Source organism: Equus quagga, chromosome 19 (assembly GCF_021613505.1).
Source record: "Equus quagga isolate Etosha38 chromosome 19, UCLA_HA_Equagga_1.0, whole genome shotgun sequence".
NCBI classification, from domain to species: domain Eukaryota; kingdom Metazoa; phylum Chordata; class Mammalia; order Perissodactyla; family Equidae; genus Equus; species Equus quagga.
In genome coordinates this window covers 20621565-20643278 of record NC_060285.1, presented here as the reverse complement: position 1 = coordinate 20643278, position 21714 = coordinate 20621565, and the positions used below count along the sequence as shown (strand labels likewise).

Genomic DNA, 21714 nt, shown 5'->3' with positions numbered 1-21714 from the left:
ACTTGTGGCATTGAAAAGGTGCTGGTGGAAAGATGGATTTGAGTCTCACCTCTGCTGTGTACCAATTACATGACTTTGATCAAATTATATGTCCCCTCTGCGACTTGGCTTCCACATCCGTAAATGTAGAGAATAAAAACTACTTAATAGAATTAATGTGAGAATTAAATTAAATGTAAAAAGCCTGACTCATAGTACGTGTCAAATAAATATTCAGTTCCACCAAAAATGTGATATTTTCTCTTGAAGAGCTTATATTTGTAAAGAGACAAGGTACACACACACACACACACAATCAATCAATACAAATGTGTTACAGTAGCTTATTAAACACTATGCTCTGACTAAAAAGGAAAAAGAAAGAAAAAAAGAACAGACTAGTCCTACCAGCAGTTTGGAGAGTAAAATAAATCATCTAATTAATGGTCAAAATGACTAAAGAAAAAATTTACTAGAAAAAATGGGCAGCAAACATGTCTCCAGTTCTCATTTTCTTTACATCCCCTAATTATGACTTTGACTCATAATTAGATCGTCGTTAACATAAGACTCCATTAATTTAATGTACTATACTAATCCACCAGTATAACTTTCGTTGTGGTTTCCTACTAATTGTGAGTTGCATGTGTTTTCATTGTGGTAATGACATGTGGTTACCATTGCTACTCCTCCAAGAGTGTGTAGCAAAATCCCTATCAGAATAAATACCTTTACAACCAACACCTCTATACAGCAAAAGATCTGCCTGCCCTGGACAGAGCCAGTGTATTTCAAACAGGCACTAGCTAAATCGTAGTAAATCCTTTGGGCACCATCTTGTTATGGGATTTCACCTATATAAATACTTGAAAGTTTTATTCTACATAAAATTTCTGTAACTGCTTTGTACTTCACTTGGATCAGCAAGTTATTGAAATTTTGATGTAGATGAAAGTACTGTGAGTGTTATATACGTCTATCCCAACGCTTGGAAATTAATCGTGTGCCTATAGAAATTTGGACTTTTCTCCCTACCATAATTTAACATAGCCATGTAGATAGGGCCATGTGCAGCCACCATGGTAAGTAAACATATATTCTGGATGAGTTAAGGAAATGCTATAGGTGGGAACCTTTACCTCACATTCCAGTACAAAATGATGACTACATTAATTTCGCGATTTGGAATTCAGTTAGGTGATGGAGAGAACAGAAAGGAATAGACAAGAGGTTATTGGTGTTTGTGCACAAAATTTGATAATATTAAGAATGTGGGAGAGTGGGGTATATTTTGGTGTTTAAATGAAAAAAATGGTGAAGATAATCGGTTTTATGAATCTACCAACAAAACTTAAGAAATCACACTGAATATTGTGATCTTTATTACTGGCTTCCATTATATAAATAGTCACCTCCTGGATCTAGCTATGTCTCAGAGTTCGACTTATGTCTCGTTTTAGCTATTTTAATATAGTCTTATATCTTTAAATCCTTTCACCAGTGTCGAGAAGATACTTAAAATGTGTATGTGTGTAATTCTTCTTGGCTGAAATAGAAATTTAACACAACGTAGTACGGCATAAGTTTGTATTTTGGGGACTATATGTAGGCTGGAATATGACAAAAATAGAGCATTAATAAAGTAGATTGAGGAAATGCCCACAGAGAATACAAATGTACATACATACACATTTTAAATGCAATTCTCCAGGACTTACTGCAAAATATTTAAAAGATGTATTTGAAATTTAGACTGCTTTCCGGCAGTAGATTTGGTAGATCTGGCAAATTATTACCGATATTCCAACTTCAGGACAATTTTTCTTGAGCTTTTCAATTCCCCCATGTTAATAGAGGGTGTGGTTATCATTTCAGTGAGATGAAGATAATACTTGTGTCTTGAATTTTTAAGAGGCACATTTTCCTAATAGTGCTGTCTAGTCCTTCCCACAAAGGTTACTGATGGACCAATGACCTCTCACTTCCTTCCATTTTCCAGATTTGCCTCAGCATCCTCCTCCACTGGGCAAAAAGACTTACATGACAATGGAAATTAGATATTCAGAAGTCATCCTTGCCTAACGCCACCCTAAACTCTAAGTTAATATTTATATTCTCCTCCCCTTCCCCCTGATTACAATCCAGTATTTCCTCAAGACACTCTGAAAGAGATGTAATTAATGTGACAATGCAAATATGTGTAATCAATCATTTGCTAACATGATAGCATGTATCTGTTTTCACACTGATGCTTAAGATGTGTTGACCGGTTTTCCTGGAAAATCATATCCAAACCAGCTTTATTCACAGTAAGTAGTCACTATAACATTTCCAAATTAACCTTTTAAAAACAGTCAACTAAGGGGGCCCGCCTGCTGGTGTAGGGGTTAAGTTCAAATACTCTGCTTTGGCAGTCCAGGGTTCACAGGTTCAGATCCTGGGCACGGACCTCATCAAGCCATGCTGTGGTGGCATCCCACATACAAACTGGAGGAAGATTGGCATAGATGTTAACTCAGGGACAATCTTCCTCACCAAAAAAAAAAAAAAAGTTAACTAAGCTTAAACAAAATCGGGACTATTTAGCCAGTGGAGGAAATCAATTTAAATTACATTTTGCATTTACACTAAGGCTCTTTCCCTAAGGATTGTTTACTCCTGAGGTTTGGTTTCATTTTTGGTTTTAAAATAAAGGTAGACAAGTGTACTTTAAATCTTTTTTTTTTTTTAACTAACATATGTTCTTTATATGTTCTCTATATTCTTTAGTCAGCAATCAAAATTTGGGGTGATAATTACACTATTTCCCCTTGTTTATGGAACCCCCTAACCATTTGCTTTACAGTTTAACACTTATATTTTCATGATTCATATCAAACTTGCTTCCAAAAAAGTTCAAGACAGTACTTTAAGATGAAATACGAGAGAATTTTTTTATCTCATTTGCCCTTTCCCTTGACAATTTAGAAAAAAAAAATTCTCTTAAAAAGCATCTGTATCCACAAAAACCATGTGAAAAACACACAAAAACTCTTCATGGTAGTTTCAAATATTTTTTGTATAAAAAACAGCAAAAAAATGGTTAGTGTACACATTTACTAATATGGTCTAAAAAATGTTATTTGCAAAATCCAAAGGTTTGGAATACTGTATTTGTACTATCTCCACATATAGCTGGAGTGAGGACAGCAACGAAGGTAGAAAGAGAGCATTTTTCTTTCATAGACCAATATTTAAATCTTCTAGTTCTTAATCCGCTTTGCAAGATTATTTCAACACCCATATCCTAGATGAAAACTGGTGTTAAGTCCCTCAAAATCTCACCTTCTTATTTAGACTTTCCACTTGAAAATAAGTAAAAATATCTTCAGGATATTTCCTGATACCCTCCTCTCCCCCTAATATTGTGTTTTAAACTAGGAAAATGAGAGTGTCAATATAAGCGCACGTTTCTGATCTTTAACTATCTGGAAGTTTCCCTGAGACTTACAGCAAAGCAAGTAGACTTTCTTCTCGTCTTTAATTACTCAGGCTCTACACAGAGCTTTTAGCACTGAACCTGCCATACTGCGACTTTCCTTGTCTTTAAGGGCCAGTGGGCAGCTACTAAACTAGGCAATGGTTCTCCCCGGTTAGGGAGGTGAAGCAGCAGGAGGAAACACCCGAGGTAGACGTGTGGGAGCTGCTGAAGAATGCGAAACCCAGCGAGTACGAGAAGATCGCCTTTCAGTATGGCATCACCGACCTGCGCGGGATGCTCAAGCGGCTCAAGCGCATGCGCAGAGTGGAGAAGAAGAGCGCAGGTGAGCCCTCCCCGGGAAGCGTGGCAGCGGGTAGTGCTTCTTGTGCACGCGGAAGACGTGACTGTGAACCCGTCCTGTCATCCCTCCTATCTCTCGCTGGGTTTGGGGTAGGACTAGCTGGGGCTAGATTTGCAGGGGTTACGCTCCTCTTGGTTACCTTTGCCTTCAGGTGAAGTGGTTCACCGCCCCGCACATCGCTGGCTATGCGGGTAGCAGACAGACCTCTACTGAAGGTTTAAGGTAACAGAAGAATTACATTTTGGCATCACATACAACATACAATGGAATACTGAATATTCCCGCTGTCACTGGGAATTTCCCAGTGGCCTCTTTCCCCAGCCTCCACATCTCCCTCACTCTCAAATTCTTGATTCTTCTTTAGGCAGAATAGATTCGATGTCTGTTTTACCGTCATATTCTTCCACCCATTTGATGGGCTGTGGGAAATTTTCTCACATCCGACAAGGTTATCAAAGTGTTTTGTTAAAAAGCTAAGTTGTCCCTGGGGATCTGAAGTGGATGCAGTTTGTTGTGGTTTTAAATACCTTTTTAAAATACTTTGAGATGTTGAAATTTAAAATAAAGTTTAAGAAGAGAAATACATTTTAAATTGATCATTGGCTCTTCAGAGTTTCCTATACTTGGTTGTTGTCCGTTATCAGTTTTAGGACACATCGAGTTCATACATCAATCCTATTGTTTACTGTTTGTGTTCAAATAGAATTTAAAGAATCTCACCCCTTCTTTTTTAAAATCTGCCCTTATTTCTAAACTTCTGTATAAACTGGTTGGGAGATGGCTCCAGAGAAATGTAGAAGTGTTCGTTTTGTTTTGTTTACATAACCCGGCCTTTCTCACTGTCTCAGAACTCCCGGAGTTTTATTTCTGAGGGGTGTCTGGGACTGAAAGTCAAAAACATGTGGATGCTAAGGTGGAGAGCCAGCTGACCTCTTTCCCCCATGCTGGCCATTCTTATTCTTATCACTTGCCTCTGAATTGATGTCTTGAGGTATGTGATAGATAACTTGCTTTAAATCTAGCGTTTATTTTATCCTGTTAAAATATGAGGAAGTCAGCTTGTTTAAGCAATAGCGTAATAAAGTAGGACTGATGGAAATACAAGGATGACAACTTCACAAGGTGTTCCACACTTATATGTATTTTCCAAACTGTCTAAATGAGAATTATTATCTTTAAAGTCAGAAAAAAAATTATGAAATTTTAAAAAAGAGATTAACTATCTCGTTTAGGACCTTTCAAGACAATACTTTTAAAAACTACTATGTTCTATGTTATTTAAAATATTTTGAAATCATGAGTGATGCAGGGTTGGTGAGTGGAGGAGTCAAAAGAAAGATTTCTTGGACTCTCAAGATCTGGCAGTAGTGCTCTTTTATTTAGAGAATAGTGTGGAATAGCATGGGGACAGGACCCATGGGCAGTCAGAGCTGCTGCTGCTGCCATGGGGACGCAACCCATGGGCAGTCAGAGCTGCTGCATGGGGACAGGACCCACGGGCAGTCAGAGATGCTGCTGGCATGGGGAGCTGCTGCTGCCACCGCTGACATGGGGACAGGACCCATGGGCAGGCAGAGCTGCTGCCAGCTTGTTGCTGCTGCCCCTTCTGCTGCCAACATGGGTGGAGAGTAAGGCTAAATTTAAGGCATAGGTATGTGAGTTATCTCTTTACAAGACAAAAAATGTTAAAATGGTACCAGTGCCAGTAGGGTCCGGCCATTGGGCAGTCCCACAACTTTTAGATAAGAATCAAACCGGATTGAGTAAATGGCAGAAGTCACCACTTAAATATTATCTTCAGCTAAAGACAAAGGAGGATTTTGGGGAGGGGGGGTCAGTTACATGAGATTGCCAGACAGTAAACAACTTAAGTCCTTGCCTTGCCCATTAAGAGTTTCCAGAGGTAAGGCCATCCCCCTTCTTCCTGGCACAGAGAGGAGGCATCTTTACAGATAGAGGTTTCCCTTAGAAATGTAAATGTTTCCCAACAAAGGGCAAGCAAATTCCACTCCTTGGAGCCTGCTTCTCATCTGCAGTTTTAAAATTAACCAGCCTAAAAATCCTCATCAATGAGTTCCTAACTATATATGTAAGGGGTGTTTTAAACATGCCGCTATTTAGGCAGGTTTCCACAGTACAAAAACTTTGATAAGTCTGCTCTTTCAGTTAGTCAAAGGCATTCAATTTGATCTTATGTCATTGAATTTATTTCATAAATTTTACGATAAAAAACTATCTGCAATATAGAAGAAGTACAAAGATAATACCAATGATCCTGACAGTAATCATGCTAGGAGAATAAGCATGTTCTTCGAGTTAGATTTCATTTGGATGATTTATGTTATACATTCCCCAAAGAATTAGGACAATCATTTTTAAAGCTTCCTCAATAATTCTTTTCTTATGTTTCTTCCAAAAGCACGTGGATTCTCCTTAAATTTTTAAACCATCTTATTGTATATAAGTCAACACAGAATTCTAAAATATAAAGGATAATTTGGAAGCTTCCCAATTTTTTTCTTCTCTGAGTCTCACTTCTTCATTTAGTTTTAGGTTCACATACATATACTGACCATTTAAATTTATAGCATTTATATGTATGCATATTAACATAGTTTTTGCTTCTTCTCTCTATCAGCTTTTGCAAGAATTCTTGATCCTGCATATCAGGTTGATAAAGGAGGCAGAGTAAGATTTGTTGTAGAACTGGCAGACCCAAAGTTGGAGGTGAAATGGTATAAAAATGGTCAAGAAATTCGACCCAGTACAAAGTAAGTGGGCCTTGCAAATAATCAGTGATAACTATATAAAGCAAACAGTAGTTTGACTTAATTTTCTATGAATAAATGCACTTTTTAGTTTACAATGCAAAATCATATGGAGAGAGAGTAAAAACTTGTCATGTATTTTGGAACCATTAAAACTATAGCGCTAAATAAATAAAATCTTGTTTTACACTTTAATTCTATAAAGACTATTTCAGGTGACTCCCAATTATGGTTTTGTGTCGCTATAGGTTATATGCAATATTTCAGAGCATTGCCAAACTTCTCCCAACTTTTAAAATAAAATTATGAAAAATTTTGAAATATATATTTGATATGCCAGCTGGGAATCATACCTTATAATTAGATAACTTTTGTTTTTCCAGAATAGCATCTAAAGCCTGCACTTTATTATTTCTTGGCCCTCTCCCAAATGAAGGACACAGACTAATTCCCGATATCTGATGGTATCGCTAGTCTATTATGAAACTACTTTACAGAGATTCTTCTCATCCTGCAAGATTTTCAACTCCAATATATTTTTTTAAGTTAACAAGGAGTCACAAGCATGTTTATAAAAGACTTTAACCCTAAAAATCTGTCACTTCTGTAGCACAATTGGGTGGTTTCCAATTTCTTAGTGTGGTCATGCCCACGGAGGGGCTGTGATGATGTTCGTATCTGGTAAAAATCTCTTGAAGGCGGCCTGAATTTACCAAAAATATAATTTTATTTGGTTATCTTTATCCAGAAAATGTTCTTTAATGTTTTGTTCTTGAACTCTTCAATTTGAGAATTTCCCAAATGAGAACTTTTTCTTTAGTGTGTTGTAATGCCCTACTATACCCATCCATAATCTAGGTCACAGATAATTAAGTTTTGCCATCTTTTTGGCTTTTAGCTTTTTGTTTTCAAATACTCGAGTTCCTTCTTAGTAGATGATAACTGTGATATGATAACACTAGTTCTTAAGCTCATTTAAGAGAATATCACATTCGATAGAATTACTATATCAGTGTATTATTGGTGATTGTGTTCACACTATTTGTTAAACTGTATAATCATTTATTCACCCTACAAAATTTGTGTCACTGGGTTAAGCGAAGAGTGGAATCAATGAATCAATGAATAAGATCAAGTCTCTGCCTCTCTATAAAGTAATCAGTAAAGTAAATGAATTTTTAAAGATGTACAGAGTGGAACTGGACCAGTGGCATAGTAGTTAACTTCACACGCTCCACTTCGGTGACCCAGAGTTTGCAGGTTCGGATCCCAGGTGCAGACCTACACACCGCTCATCAAGCCATGCTGTGGCAGCATCCCATACAAAATAGAGGAAGATTGGCACAGATGTTAGCTCAGTGACAATCTTCCTCAAGCAAAAAAAAGTGGAGGGTTGGCAACAGATGGTAGCTCAGGGCCAATCTTCCTCAGAAAAAAAAACAAGTACAGAGTTAAAAATCTCCCTGACAACCTCAGCCAACGCTATTATCCAAAAGTGGGTTAAAAAAATTTAAATAGCAATGTGAGTACTGATTTATATTTGAAGTAAGAAACTTTATATAAAAGAAAATAATAACAGGAATTAAATATTATGTAAGTATGCATATGTGTTACATTATGTATTACAAAGATAAAAGTTGGTTTCATGTTTGATGTTTATTAAACTATGTAAGATATGCTACGTAAATGGCAGATCAAAATTATGTCCCTGACTTTCAAATATTACCAAATTACAAGCCAAATTTGCTGGCAATAAAGAAAAGAATAAAATCAAGTTCATGGACTCTGTTTATCTTTCTTATTTTTAAAACAGATACATCTTTGAGCATAAAGGATGCGAAAGAATCATGTTTATCAATAACTGTTTGCTGACAGATGATGCAGAGTATTATGTGACAGCTGGTGATGAGAAATGTTCCACTGAGCTCTTTGTGAGAGGTAAGTGAAGTCTCTTACCCTAGTCATTAGGAGCCGATGGCTTTCCTTCTCCTGAGGTGATAAAATTTTGGTGATGAGGTGAACTCTTGAGCTCCAGAGCAGAGCCAGTAGTACCTCCAGAAATGGTTTAGCTTGGGTATTAGATTGGCTCTGCGTTGAAGTTTCTCTACACTGGCAGTTATTGTGTATCCTAATTAATCTTCAGTTTTGTTGAAGACTAGAAAAGCCAAGGGGAGAAAAAAATGACTGAGTAAAAATGCCTTGTGGTTTTGACTCAAGCAAACAAAATTTTGCAATATAATTATTCTAGTTGTTACTTCTGAAACCCAACAAAGTCTATTGGATAATTGTCATTTCACACACTCAGTTGATCACAAATAGATTTCTCTTGAAACCAGCTTCATTAGTAAAAGGGCACCAGTGGTTGGCACTGAGAGTGCTGAAGACCATCATTTACTAAGACTTTGTGAAAAGAGATGGAGGGTGTCAATGAAGCCATGAATCACTTATTTCCTTTATGAGGCCCTGTGATTAAGACAACTCTGCAATCTCTACCATCCGTCTGGAACCAGAGTCAAAGAATGTTAGTGTTGTGTGTTCTCCTTCATCAGAAGTATCTGTTTGTCCAAATATCTTATTTGCCAAAAGAAGGATATTTGATACATTTTGTCTGCTCTTTAGAGCAATCATTTATTTGATTTGAAGAGTTCTGAGAAAATTGGAAGAACTTACCTAGGGTTGCCATCTGTTTATTTTGCCAAGAAAAGTCACAAAAACCTCACCTACTATCTACCGCCATCTAACCATAGCTCTATGATAGATAATACTTTTTACTGTTGGTTTTTCATCTGAACAAATCCCAGGGTCATGAGGCAGGTTTTGGACCTTTAATGATGCTGATTCTCCTCTTTTTCACACTAGAGCCTCCAGTTATGGTGACCAAACAGCTGGAAGACACGAAAGCTTACTGTGGGGAGAGAGTGGAATTAGAATGTGAGGTTTCTGAAGATGATGCCAATGTAAAATGGTAAATAGCTTTTCTGAGGTCTATGCATTTTTAATAGACCAAAAATATGTTCCTTCATAGTTTGGGGAACAGAAAATGGCTTTTACACATATGAAAAGAATCTCAACCCCATTTGTGTTAGTAGAAATGGTAACTAAAACTATACTAAGATTCTTGGGTTTTTGTAACCTATGAAATTGAAAAACAGTTCAGAAACCTATATTGGTGAGGATGCAGTAAAGTAGGTATTTACTAATAAATGGATGGCTCAAGATTATCCAGGTCTGTATGACTCCCAAGTCCGTGGATGCTCTAAACCTCTGAACCATGTTTCCTCTCTCTATCCCATACTGGCAGCTTAGGTGGAAAAATATACTTTTTGTTTTCATTTTATTCCTAGTCACTTTATTGTTACAGTAGCTCAGAAAAATATTTTGGACTGAGAATCATCAATTACTTTAAAAAATAAAACATATTTTTTTGGTTAAGTGGGAAGTATTTTCTCAAGTTCTCTGTGAGTAACCTCAAAATTAAAGACTAGAAGATTCGGAATCTTAAAATGAAATGCTTGTTGAGAAGTATATAAATTACACAGCAGGAATCTGTAGTAATTGGTACAGAGTAAGTTGTTTATTCTAATCCAGAATTATAGCCATCTTTAAAATGTATTAAAACATTGTTCTTACTAGTGTGTATCAAGAGCCCAAACGTGAGTGATATCTACTCTTAGCATCTTCATCTGATTGATCTTGAATGGAAAGAGGGGGTTATGTTCTTTTAATGTAATTCTTCCAACAATACTTGTTACGGGATTAACCCATTGATAGATTGATCCGTACACACTTTAACTCAACAAATAGCTCTTGAGTGTCTGTTATCTACAGTGGGATGAAGCAAAAAGCAAGACCAACAAGATCTGTCTCCTGAAGGGTCTTTTATGAAACTTCTTTATAATCTATTTTAACTCAGGTTTAAGAATGGTGAGGAGATCATCCCTGGTCCAAAATCAAGATACCGAATTAAAGTTGACGGCAAAAAACACATTTTGATCATAGAAGGAGCAACAAAGGCTGATACTGCAGAATATTCTGTAATGACCACAGGAGGACAATCATCTGCTAAGCTTAGCGTTGACTGTAAGTCAGATTTCCTTGAATGTCTTCCACATTGGCTTACTGATACTGTTGCATTTGTTAATTCAGTTTTAGGAAAGTCAATCTATTTGATTCCTGCTTGTGGAAATTTTAAATGTGTAAAATTGGATTCCATGCTAGCTGAGTGTCTATGTCATATCAATTAGAGACTATGAGAAAAGAACCGGCTACCCAATTTAATAACAGAGCATCAATATTAGGAAGAAAGTATAAAAATCACCTGCCAGAGAAGTTACCCAAATCGTTGAGAAATATTTTAATCCCAAAACCATATAAATGGATGATAAATACTTAGATATGATGTCAAATCCTGATAGTTTATTTAATCCATGGAATTCCTTAAATAAACATTCAACATTCTGCAATTACATTTGGGTGAGAAGTTACTCAAACTAATAGGGCTCAGTTAAGAATACTGTAAGAGCTCATTTGCTAACAGGATTCAGAGGCATGAGAGAATTCATGTACTTCCCTAAATACCTCCTAATAGTAGTCAGTTCTCAATGGCAGCATCTGCCCCGTCCAGTTACCCATGAAATTTAAATAGCAAATCCCTCAGGAAGATTGGTAATACATGCAGAGCAGAAATCCGGCTTCCTTACTTCTTTCTTAGTCTGGTTATGATTCATATGATCATTAAATTATTCAGAAGTAATCTCAATACATTCCCTATGTTTCATGGAATGTTGGCCATTTTAGTTTAATATCAAAAAAATTTTTTCAAGCATAGACAGCTCCTTATCTGATATTTATATCCATTGAAAGCAATTACAGTTGGTTCTGCTATAATACAACATATGCATATCTAAAAATCACTATGCTGTCCAAAGTCATGCAATAAAAACCACAGGACTAATGGGGAAAGTGGAGTTATGGGCACAACGTGCAAAAATTTTATCAGTGACACATTAAAAATAATGATAAGAACCCAACAAAAAGCAATAGCACAGTTTTACACATGTTAAATGGTTAATAAACACTGCAATAAATATGGCACCTTGCCTTGAAAAAGACCTTAAATTTGTTTGTGGAAGCAGTGTCAGAAGTGTTGCAGCTTGTGACCTGTTGTGAAGTGGTGCAAGGAGGTTATTTGAAATGGATGGATAGTGATAATCTCAGATGTGCATGGGTGCAGCTCATATCACATGGGTTAACTGGTAGCTGGTAGATGTTTGAGGGGTGTGTATTTTGTACAGTTCTACCTGGCTCAGTTCTGCTGGGTGTAGTTTTCTGGATTCACCTGGTTTTTCTCATGAATGAAATCATGCATAATCAAACATGAAATTTGTGTTATGTTTCAGTTGTCCCCTAACATATTAATTGGAATGAATTCTCATTTTTAAAACAAGCAGTATAGCAAAACTGACTGTATCATTGTTAAATGACACCATCTTAGCCTGTCTGGAGTCTGGGTTTGGCACTTACAACTGTCTATCATTTCTGTAGTGAAACCTCTGAAGGTATTGACACCTCTGACTGATCAGACTGTAAAACTTGGAAATGAAATCTGCTTGAAGTGTGAAATTTCTGAAAACATAACAGGAAAATGGACTAAAAATGGCCTACCCATTCAGGAGAGTGACCGTCTAAAGGTTGTTCACAAAGGAAGGTAAAGAAGCAAGGCGACCCAGAAGAGAGGACTGGTCCTCATCTCCACCTTCCCCACTTCCTAAATTACATATATGTTAAAGACGTTTGGAGAGTAGTCCTAGGGAAAGAATCTATTTCTGTTCCTTGCTTCCAAATAGCAAGAACATGTGATTTCTCTGTTGAACATCATGTCCTACCTGTGATGCTGTATCTTCCCCTCACAGTATGGTGCTTTGTGCTTTGTCTGTTCAAAACCCGTCAACTGATTCTTTCCATCTAAATGTGAAGTTAGAGGAATGATATTGAATTCTAGTTGAGGAGTTGGTTGAAATGGATTAACTGTCCCTAACCAATATGTGTTGCATGACCTTTCCACAATTTTCAGGGTGGGCATAATATCCTGGAATCTAGCAAAGATCTAAGGCAAGGGTTCTTAACCTTGAATCATGGATCATGAAAGAACTTCAAGGGGCCCCATAAATCCCCTGAAATTGTAAGCAAATTCTCTGTGTACAAAAATACATGCTTTTCTCCAGAGACTGGATCCGTAGTGCCCATTGGATAGTCACTAGTTCATAACCCCAATAAAGTTAAGAACTGTTGCTCTTGGTTTCACATATAAAGCCAAAGTCAAGATTATTCTTGATAATTTCTTGAATCTTAAAATATGGCATTAGTGAGATGTCTTAGCCTTTTTAAAGCTATGACGTGAAAAAAGGAATAGTAGACTTGCATAGATAATGACCAGGCTGTATTTGCAGAGATAATTTCGTATACTCGAAAATGAATATTTAATGTGGATCAATGAATAGGATAATTAAGTCTTCACATTCATATTGTGTGTCTCTCTCTTTCTCCTCCCCACCCTCTCCCGCCCCAACCTGCATAAAACAAGTTAATCAGATAAAGGCCAGGTGTCTCTTCAGTTTGGTCATATCTAAATCTTTGCAAACTCTTAGAAACATGTTTTTCTTATTTCCTTAGAATCCACAAGTTAGTGATAGCCAATGCTCTCGTTGAGGATGAAGGTGATTATGTATTTACACCAGATTCCTACTCTATTACTTTGCCTGCCAAAGTTCATGTTGTTGGTGAGTAGATAAAAGAAATTATTGCAGGGTTGTGTTCTTGCTTGTTTGTTTTCCTTAGCTTGGAAATATAACATATTCAAAACTATGTGATATTTAAAGAAAAAATACATGAATTGGTATTAACCACTAATCATAATAGATGATTCTTAAGAAGTCTTACAATGAAGTCGTTTTGCAAGATGCCAGGCACCAATTGCTTTGACTCCTCTTATCTTCTTTTTGGCCAGATAAAATATTGGTTGCCACCAATGTTTAGCATTAGCCAAGTACTAGCCCAGATTTTCACACAGAAGTGACTGTCTGATAACAAAGGCTATGTTTAATATTCTAGATCCTCCTAGGATCATCCTGGACGGTCTTGATGCTGACAATACAGTGACAGTAATTGCAGGAAACAAGCTTCGTCTTGAGATTCCTATCTCTGGAGAACCACCTCCTAAAGCGCTTTGGAGCCGAGCAGATAAGGTTTGTTCTACACAGACACAGACACACACACACACACACACACACACTGCCCACCCCACTCCCTGCCTTCCACTAGTGAGATGAAAGAAGAAGGCAAAGAAATTTACAGGGGTACAGTACAGATATAATTCCTTTGACGAAGAAAGATAGCTGACTTTCAGGCAAATCTTATAATCCTTCATTTAGTTTCCATATTTCTGACTACATACTATGTGACCAGGCATGTTTTTATGTGCAGGGAACAAGATCTCATCTTTCACTCTAATGGGTGTCAGAGAATGGGGTGAAAGAGGAATAGACAATGAATTATTAAATAAATAAATAAACAAAATCACTTTGGATGGTAATAAGTGCTATGAAAATTAAAAAAAAACAGGGTAATGTGATTAGCAAGTGACAGTGTGGTGAATGAAAACAGTCTCTATCAATGACAACAAGGAACCCATTATGTGAAGACCAAAGGAAAGAGATCTCTGGGTAAAGACAATGCAGTGCAAAAGACAAAAGGGAGAGAATGAGCTTGATGTGTTGGAGGAACAGAAAGAAAGCCAGTGTGGCTGGGGCAGAGTGAGTGAGGAGGAGAATAGTAAATGAGATTGGAGTGGTAGAGTAGTGCCAGCTCACGTGTGACTCTGTGGCTTCCTATATAAACTGTTTTATGGGCAGTAAAGCTATTCCATATTATACTATAATTACAGATACGTGTCATTATAGATTTGTCGAAACCCATAGAATGCACAACACCAACAGTGAACCCTAATGTAAACTGTGGACTTTGGGTGATAATGATGTGTCAATGTAGGTTCATCAATTGTAACAAAAGTACTGCTCTGATGTGGGATGTCAATAGTGGGGGAGGTTGTGAGTGTGGGGATAGAGGTTATATGAGAACTCTCTGTACTTTCAATTCAATTCTGCAGTGAACCTAAGTCTGCCCTAAAAAATAATTTAACAATAAAAAAATAATTGGAGAGTGTTTCCTCCTTTTCTATTTTCTGGAGTGAAAAACAAAAGCATCATTAAGCTGTGGAAAAACTTCAAGCAGTCAAATATATGTGTAGTTGGAGTGTCCAAAAAGGGGGACAGAGAAATATTTAAAGAAATAATGGCCAAAATCTTCCAAATTTAATAAAAACTATAAAATCACAGATGTAAGAAGCTCAATAAAACCCAAGCACAATGAGCGTTAAGAAAACTACATGAAGACCCATCATAATCAAAGTGCCCAAAACCAGTGATTAAGAAAAAAATCTTAAAAGCAGACAGAAAAAAAAGTCACATTAAATACACAAGAACAAAGGCAAGGATGACTGCAGATATCCCTGGAAGCAAGGCAAATGAGAAGACAGTGGAGCAAGATCTTTAAAGAAAAAACCTGTCAACCTAGAGTTCTATACTCAGGAGAAATAATTTTCAGAAATAAAGGCAAAACAAAATTATTTTCAAATATACAAAAGCTTAAAGAAATCATCACCAGCAGACCTGCACTCCAAGAAATGCTAAGAGAAGTCCTTAAGTTAGAAGAAAAATGATGCCAGATGGAAACATTTTCACAAAAGAACAAACAGCATCAGAAATGGTAACTATATGTATAAACATATTAGAGTTTTTTCTTATTATTTAAATCTCTTAAAAAGATAATTGTTTAAACATAAATAATAACAATGCATTGTGGGTTTATAACATAAGTGTAAGTAAAATTTATGACAATAAAAACATAAGATCAAAAGGAAAGAAATGGAAATAAGGACTGGGAGGGATGAAATGAAAGTATGCAATTGTAAATTTGTTTTGCTATACATGAATTATTATAATATCACATGAAGGTAGACTGTGAAAAGTTAAGGATGTACACTATAAACTCCAAAGGAACCTTAAAATAATAAAACAGAGTTGTAGCTAATAAGCCAACAAAGGACATAAAATGGAATCAAAAAAATATTTAATTTATCCAAAATAAGGCAGAAAAAGAGGGACAAAGAACAGTTGGAACAAGTAGAAAACAAATAGCAAGATGATAAAATTGCAAAGAGATATATATAAATTAGAGATTTGAGTGCTCTTCTCTCAATAGTTTACAGAACAAGAAGATAGACAATCAGTAAGGATATAGAAGATCTGAACAATACTTTAACCATCTTGATCTAATTGACATTTATAGAACACTCCATTAAACAAAGCAGAATGGGCATTATTTTAAAATGCACGTGGGAAATTTACCAAGATAGACCATAAATAATTCTCAATAAGCATAAAAACATTCAAGTCACGTAAGATATGTTCTCCGACCACAATGGAATTAATTAGAAATCAATAACAGAAAGAACTCAGGAAAATTTCCAAGTAGCTTTTTTCTAAATAACTCAAGGATCAAAGAAGTAATCAGAGAGAAATTAGGAAATATTTATGAACACACCACATATCAGAATTTGCAAAATGCCACTAAATCAGTATGAAATGCCTATATATCTATTAAAGAAATGGAATTTGTAGTTAAAAACCTTTCACAGAGAAAATTCCATGTCTAGATAGCTTTATTGGAGAGTTCTACCAAATATTTGGGAAAAAAATAATACCAATCCTACACAAACTCTTCCAGAAAATTGGAGACAGAATAGGAGTATTTTCCAACTCATTTTTGAAGTCCAGTATTCAAAACCAGAAAAAGACATTACAAGAAGAGAAAACCACAAAACAATATTACCTGTGAACATAGATGAAAAAGTTCTAAACAAAATTTAGCAAATCAAATCCAACAATTTATAAAAGGAATAATACATTATGAGCAAGTTGGGTTTATCCCAGGAATGCAAAGACTGGTTTAACATTTGAAAGTTGATTAATATAATTCACCATATTAACAAACTTGGGGAAATAAGTACCATCATCTCAATAGACACAGAAAAACATTTGACAAAATTCAACATCCATTCCTAATAAAAAAATCTCTCAGCAAACTAGGAAGTGAAAGGAACTTCCTCAACATAATAAAAGACATCCATGAAAATCCTACAACTATCATCCCACTTAAGGGTGAAAGACTGAATGCTTTTCCCCCAAAATCAGGAACAAAAGAGAGAAGATGTCCACTCTCACCACTTCTGTTAAACATTATACTGAAGGTTCTAGTCCAGACAATCAGACAAGTAAAAGAAATTAAAGACATCCATATTGGAAAGGAAGAGGTAGAATTGTCTTTATTTGCAGATGACATAGTCATTGATAGAGCAAATCCAATGTAATCTACAAAAAAGTCTACTAGAAGGGCCGGTCCAGTGGTGCAGTGGTTAAGTTCGCATGCACTGCTTTGGCGGCCGGGGATTCCCTGGTTCAGATCCCAGGTGTAGACATACACACCACTTGTCAAGCCATGCTGTGGCAGTGTCCCACATATAAAGTAGAGGAAGATGGGCATGGATGTTAGCTCAGGGCCAATCTTCCTCAAAAAAAAATCTACTAGAACAAATGGTCATAGTAGCCCTATTTGTAATATCCAAAAGCTGAAAACAATGCAAATGCCTAGCAGCAGGTGAATGGGTAAACAGATTGTAAGATATTCATACAATGGGATACTTCTTAGCAATAAAAAGGAATGAATTACTGATATATGCAACAACTTGGATGAATCTCAAAATAATTATGATGAGTGAAAGAACAAAAAAATGTATTGTTTTTAAATCCACTAAAAAAAATCTGACAATACCAAATGCTGACAAGGATATGGAACAATTAAACTCTCATACAGCACTGGTGGGAATGCAAAATGTTGTATCCACTTTGAAAAACAGTTTGCCAGTTTTTTATAAAGTTAACCATGCGCTTACCATACAACTCTACAAAGCTAATCCTAGGTATTTACCCAAAAGAAATGATGACACAAAAACCTGTACATGAATGTCCAAAGCAGCTTTATTTATAATTGTTAAAATCTGGAAACAACCCAAAAGTCCAATTGTACATACACACAGTTTGTACATACGTAAACCGTCTGCACGTGGACTATACCATGGAATACTTCTCAACAATAAAAGGGAATTACATGTAGTAACATGGATGAATCTAAAAAGCATCATGTTAAGCAAAGTGAAAACTCAAAAGGCTGCATACTGTTAGATTCCATTTATATGACATTATGGAAAAGGGAAAACTATAGGAACAGAGAAGAGTCCAGTGGTTGCCAGGGATCCGGGTGTGGGGTTAGTGAGTTGACTGTCAAGGAACGTCAGGACACCACTGAAGGTAACAGAAATGGTCTGTATCTTAATTGTGGTGGTGGGTACACAATCATATAATTTGTCAACATTCCCAGAACTGTATATCTAAAAAGTGTGAATTGTACTCTATGTACTCTAATTATAGCACAGCAAACAAACAAAACAAGCAAAATGAAATATAGGAAACTAAAGAGGATAATGTAGCACCATCCTAAGTAAATACTTCTCTTTTCACATTAAAAAAAAAAAGCAGAATACCTTTTATAATCTTAAGACTAAAAGTTGGCAAATATGAGGAGATTTTGTTCTATTATAAAATAGAAGAATTAGGAAAACTATTTAAGATATTCTTACTGTTGTCACAATCTTACATTACTGAAGATGTATGGGTCCTAATCTAGACACAAAAGAGTAAAGAGTTATCTTAATGGTTAGTAGCAAATTACCCAGTTTCTAAATAGTCTTGACCTTCTCTGTTTTACCCCTTTGTATATTGGCTGCTCATTGTCGTATAGAAGATACGACTTGGGAATCAGAAAAATGTAATGCTGCTTTAAATTTCTGGTTTAAGAAAGAAAGAAGTATAGAAGAAGATGATTATGGAGAAGGAAGAGGAGGCAGGGCAGGGAGGAGGAGGAAAAAATAAAAGAAAGAAAATGTAATAGAAGGTTCAACCTCACTACATCATTCTATCTTTACTTTGGGAATTAGATGTTCATTCTTTTGTGTCCTATTGGAAGGGAAAAATCAATACTCAACAACTTGTATAGAAAATTGGCATCACAGCCTTCTTAAAACCTTTTCAATATTTAAAAATTTTCGAGACTTCTAAAGAAATGAACACTTCATTATTTAGTTTCTGATATGAGTTTAAGTATTTCTAACTTCATAGACGAAGAGACTCCTCTCCTAAAATGACACTTCAACACTCACATTTTTAGTCCTCCAACTTTTTCTTTGGTGAGTTAATGGTTAGGCGGCTTTGGAGTCAAATCCCACTTCTACCACTTCTTAGCCATGTGGCCCTGGGCCATAGTTTTCTCCTGTGTAAATGGCATGATAATACAGTAGCCCCCGCTTATCCGCAGTTTCACTTTCTGTGGTTTCAGTTACCCATGGTCAACTGTGGTCTGAAAATATTAAATGGAAAATTCCAGAAATAAATAATTCATGAATTTTAAATTGTGCACTGTTCTGGGTGGCGTGATGAATTCTCGCACCGTCCCACTCCGTCCTGCCTGGGACCTGAATCATCCCTTTGTCCAGCAGATCCATGCTGTATATGCTACCCGTTGGGTGGCCACTTAGCTGTCTCGGTTATCAGATCGACCATCGCAGTATCGCAGTGTTGATCTTCAAGTAACCCTTATTTTACTTAATACTGGCCCCAAGGTGCAAGGATAGTGATGCTGGCAGTTCGGATATGCCAAAGAGAAGCCATAAGGTGCTTCCTTTAAGTGAAAAGGTGAAAGTTCTCGACAAGAAAAAAATTGTATGCTGAGGTTGCTAAGATCTATGGTAAGAACAAATCTTCTATCCATGAAATTGTGAAGAAGGAAAAAGATATTCATGCTAGTTTTGCTGTCGCACCTCAAATATATATGTATAGGAAAAAACATAGTACATATAGGGTGTGGTACTATCTGTGGTTTCAGGCATCCACTGGGGGTCTTGAAATGTGTCCCCCAAAGATAAGGGGGGACTGCCCTACCTTTGCCCTTAGAGTTGATGGAGGATTAAACTAAGAACATGTATGTTAGGCATTGGCACCATGTCCAGCTTAGGTTACAAGGCAGTTTGAAATAGTTCTTTTTGTTGTATAGATCATGCCACATTTTGTTTCTTTCCTCCTTAGGCTATTATGGAGGGCAGCGGCCGGATAAGAGCAGAATCTTACCCTGACAGCAGCACTCTAGTTATTGATGTAGCAGAAAAAGAAGACTCTGGTGTTTACCACATAAACCTGAAAAATGAAGCTGGAGAAGCACATGCGAGCATCAGGATTAAAGTTGTAGGTAAGTCTTCCGGGTCAATAAACTTCTAGAATCAAGTTGACATGTCTAGATACAGACTTTGCCAGCTCTTGTCTCTCTCAGCTTTCTAGGTAGCCAACAAAGAGAAACACAGTGTAGCTATATTTTATAAACCACCATCTTTCCTTTTCTACCTTAGCCACACCTTTTTTTTTCTTTCCTTCTCTTTTCTTCCCTTCCCTTTTCTTTCTCTTTTCTTTTCTTGCCTAGAAGACTTATTGCAAGAATGAGTGGCAAAGGTTGGCCATTTGGGGTTTCTGGTGATTAGCTTTCCACAGTCATATGCCCTTTCAGTGCCCTCTAAAGTCACTGAAACACAATTACTGAATAATTTCCCATATCACAATCGTTACACAGAAGTAAGATCCACTTTGGTCCTTAGATGACCATCTAAGTGCATCTTGCCTAAGTTTGAAACCGAGTGAAATGAATCTAGTAGGTTATTGGTGGTCCGAGGTCTCATGATCTCTTCATCTCACTTTAGTTTTCCCTTAAGAATCATATTTCAAATTGATCATAAACTAAGGTCGCTTTATCAGGCACTGAACTATATTTACAAGACATAATAACCAGCCATTTTTTTATTTGGATTTCTACCAGTCAACATCTTGAATCTTCCAAATGATGTAAAGTTTACGATAATCAGTCCTTGATTCAGTTCTGCTGAAAGTTCATTTTATAGTTAAAAAAAATCCGACATTGAGGCAATAATTTCTCAGTTACCATTTTCAAGGTAAAGAACAAGAGTCTTGGGTTCCATGTGGGACTTGTTCTCTAATGTCATGACACTAGTTTAAAGGAATTTTATTTTTATTTTTATTGGGCTCACCTTCCTTTATCTCATACGGAGCATAACTTTTTGCCCAAATTAGTTACTAAGTGCATTTCAGTAAACTTGGAAAAGTACTCAGAAATAACACTGCTTCTACGATTATCACCAATAAATATATGTTCTAATTAAAATTTTCCTTTATCTTCTCTCTCTCTCTCTGGTTTTATTTTACTTTATTTTTTGTCTGCTGCAGATATCCCTGATCCTCCAGTGGCACCGACTGTGACAGAGGTGGGAGATGATTGGTGCATCATGAACTGGGAGCCTCCTGCCTACGATGGAGGGTCCCCAATCTTAGGTAACTGCATGCTGGCCAGTCTGTGGAACTGCCAGTGGAATTGGTGTCCTCTTTATGCACATTAGTAGAGAGTACATTTTAAAATATTGCTTTTGGAAGAAAACCTTTTATACTGTGACTTTAAATATCCATTCAAATTGTAATATATTTTGGGATGCTCTGTAAGTACTCAAGATTTAAATAGTTCTGATGAATATCATCTGACCGCCTGTTCTCTTTTTTGTTTGATATTTATATTTAATATCTAATTTTGGAACAACTATAAGTCTAACTTTAAACTGTTATAGTCAGTAAATGTCTAGTTCCATCAAATGATGTCTATGAAGAAATTTCTTTTGGAATTAAATACTTAGAAGGATTTGCTTCCCCTGTGGAACAAGAATTTTTTCTACTGACTAATAATGAAACTCACACAATAAGTCATTTCCCCTTTCTTACCTACATTGCTGGGACTCAGAGCCAAATCTATAGCAACTGTATAAATTGCTATGGCCTACATATCTGTCATCTATTTTTCTCTCTTCT

General features: G+C 36.4%; 1 protein-coding gene across 1 annotated transcript in view; it reads left to right on the top strand.

The window, feature by feature from the left end:
• The window catches only part of MYBPC1 (myosin binding protein C1), a gene marked incomplete at its 5' end in the record, with an annotated part of 69893 nt that overhangs the window by 24002 nt on the left and 24177 nt on the right, over window positions 1–21714 (top strand). Inside the window, 10 exons of the mRNA XM_046646717.1 lie at window positions 3616–3782; window positions 6439–6571; window positions 8382–8506; window positions 9428–9533; window positions 10482–10648; window positions 12113–12275; window positions 13241–13347; window positions 13679–13812; window positions 19882–20041; window positions 21085–21189. Of these exons, the coding sequence (XP_046502673.1) occupies window positions 3616–3782; window positions 6439–6571; window positions 8382–8506; window positions 9428–9533; window positions 10482–10648; window positions 12113–12275; window positions 13241–13347; window positions 13679–13812; window positions 19882–20041; window positions 21085–21189 (1367 nt within the window). The remainder of the gene's footprint in view (window positions 1–3615; window positions 3783–6438; window positions 6572–8381; window positions 8507–9427; window positions 9534–10481; window positions 10649–12112; window positions 12276–13240; window positions 13348–13678; window positions 13813–19881; window positions 20042–21084; window positions 21190–21714) is intronic.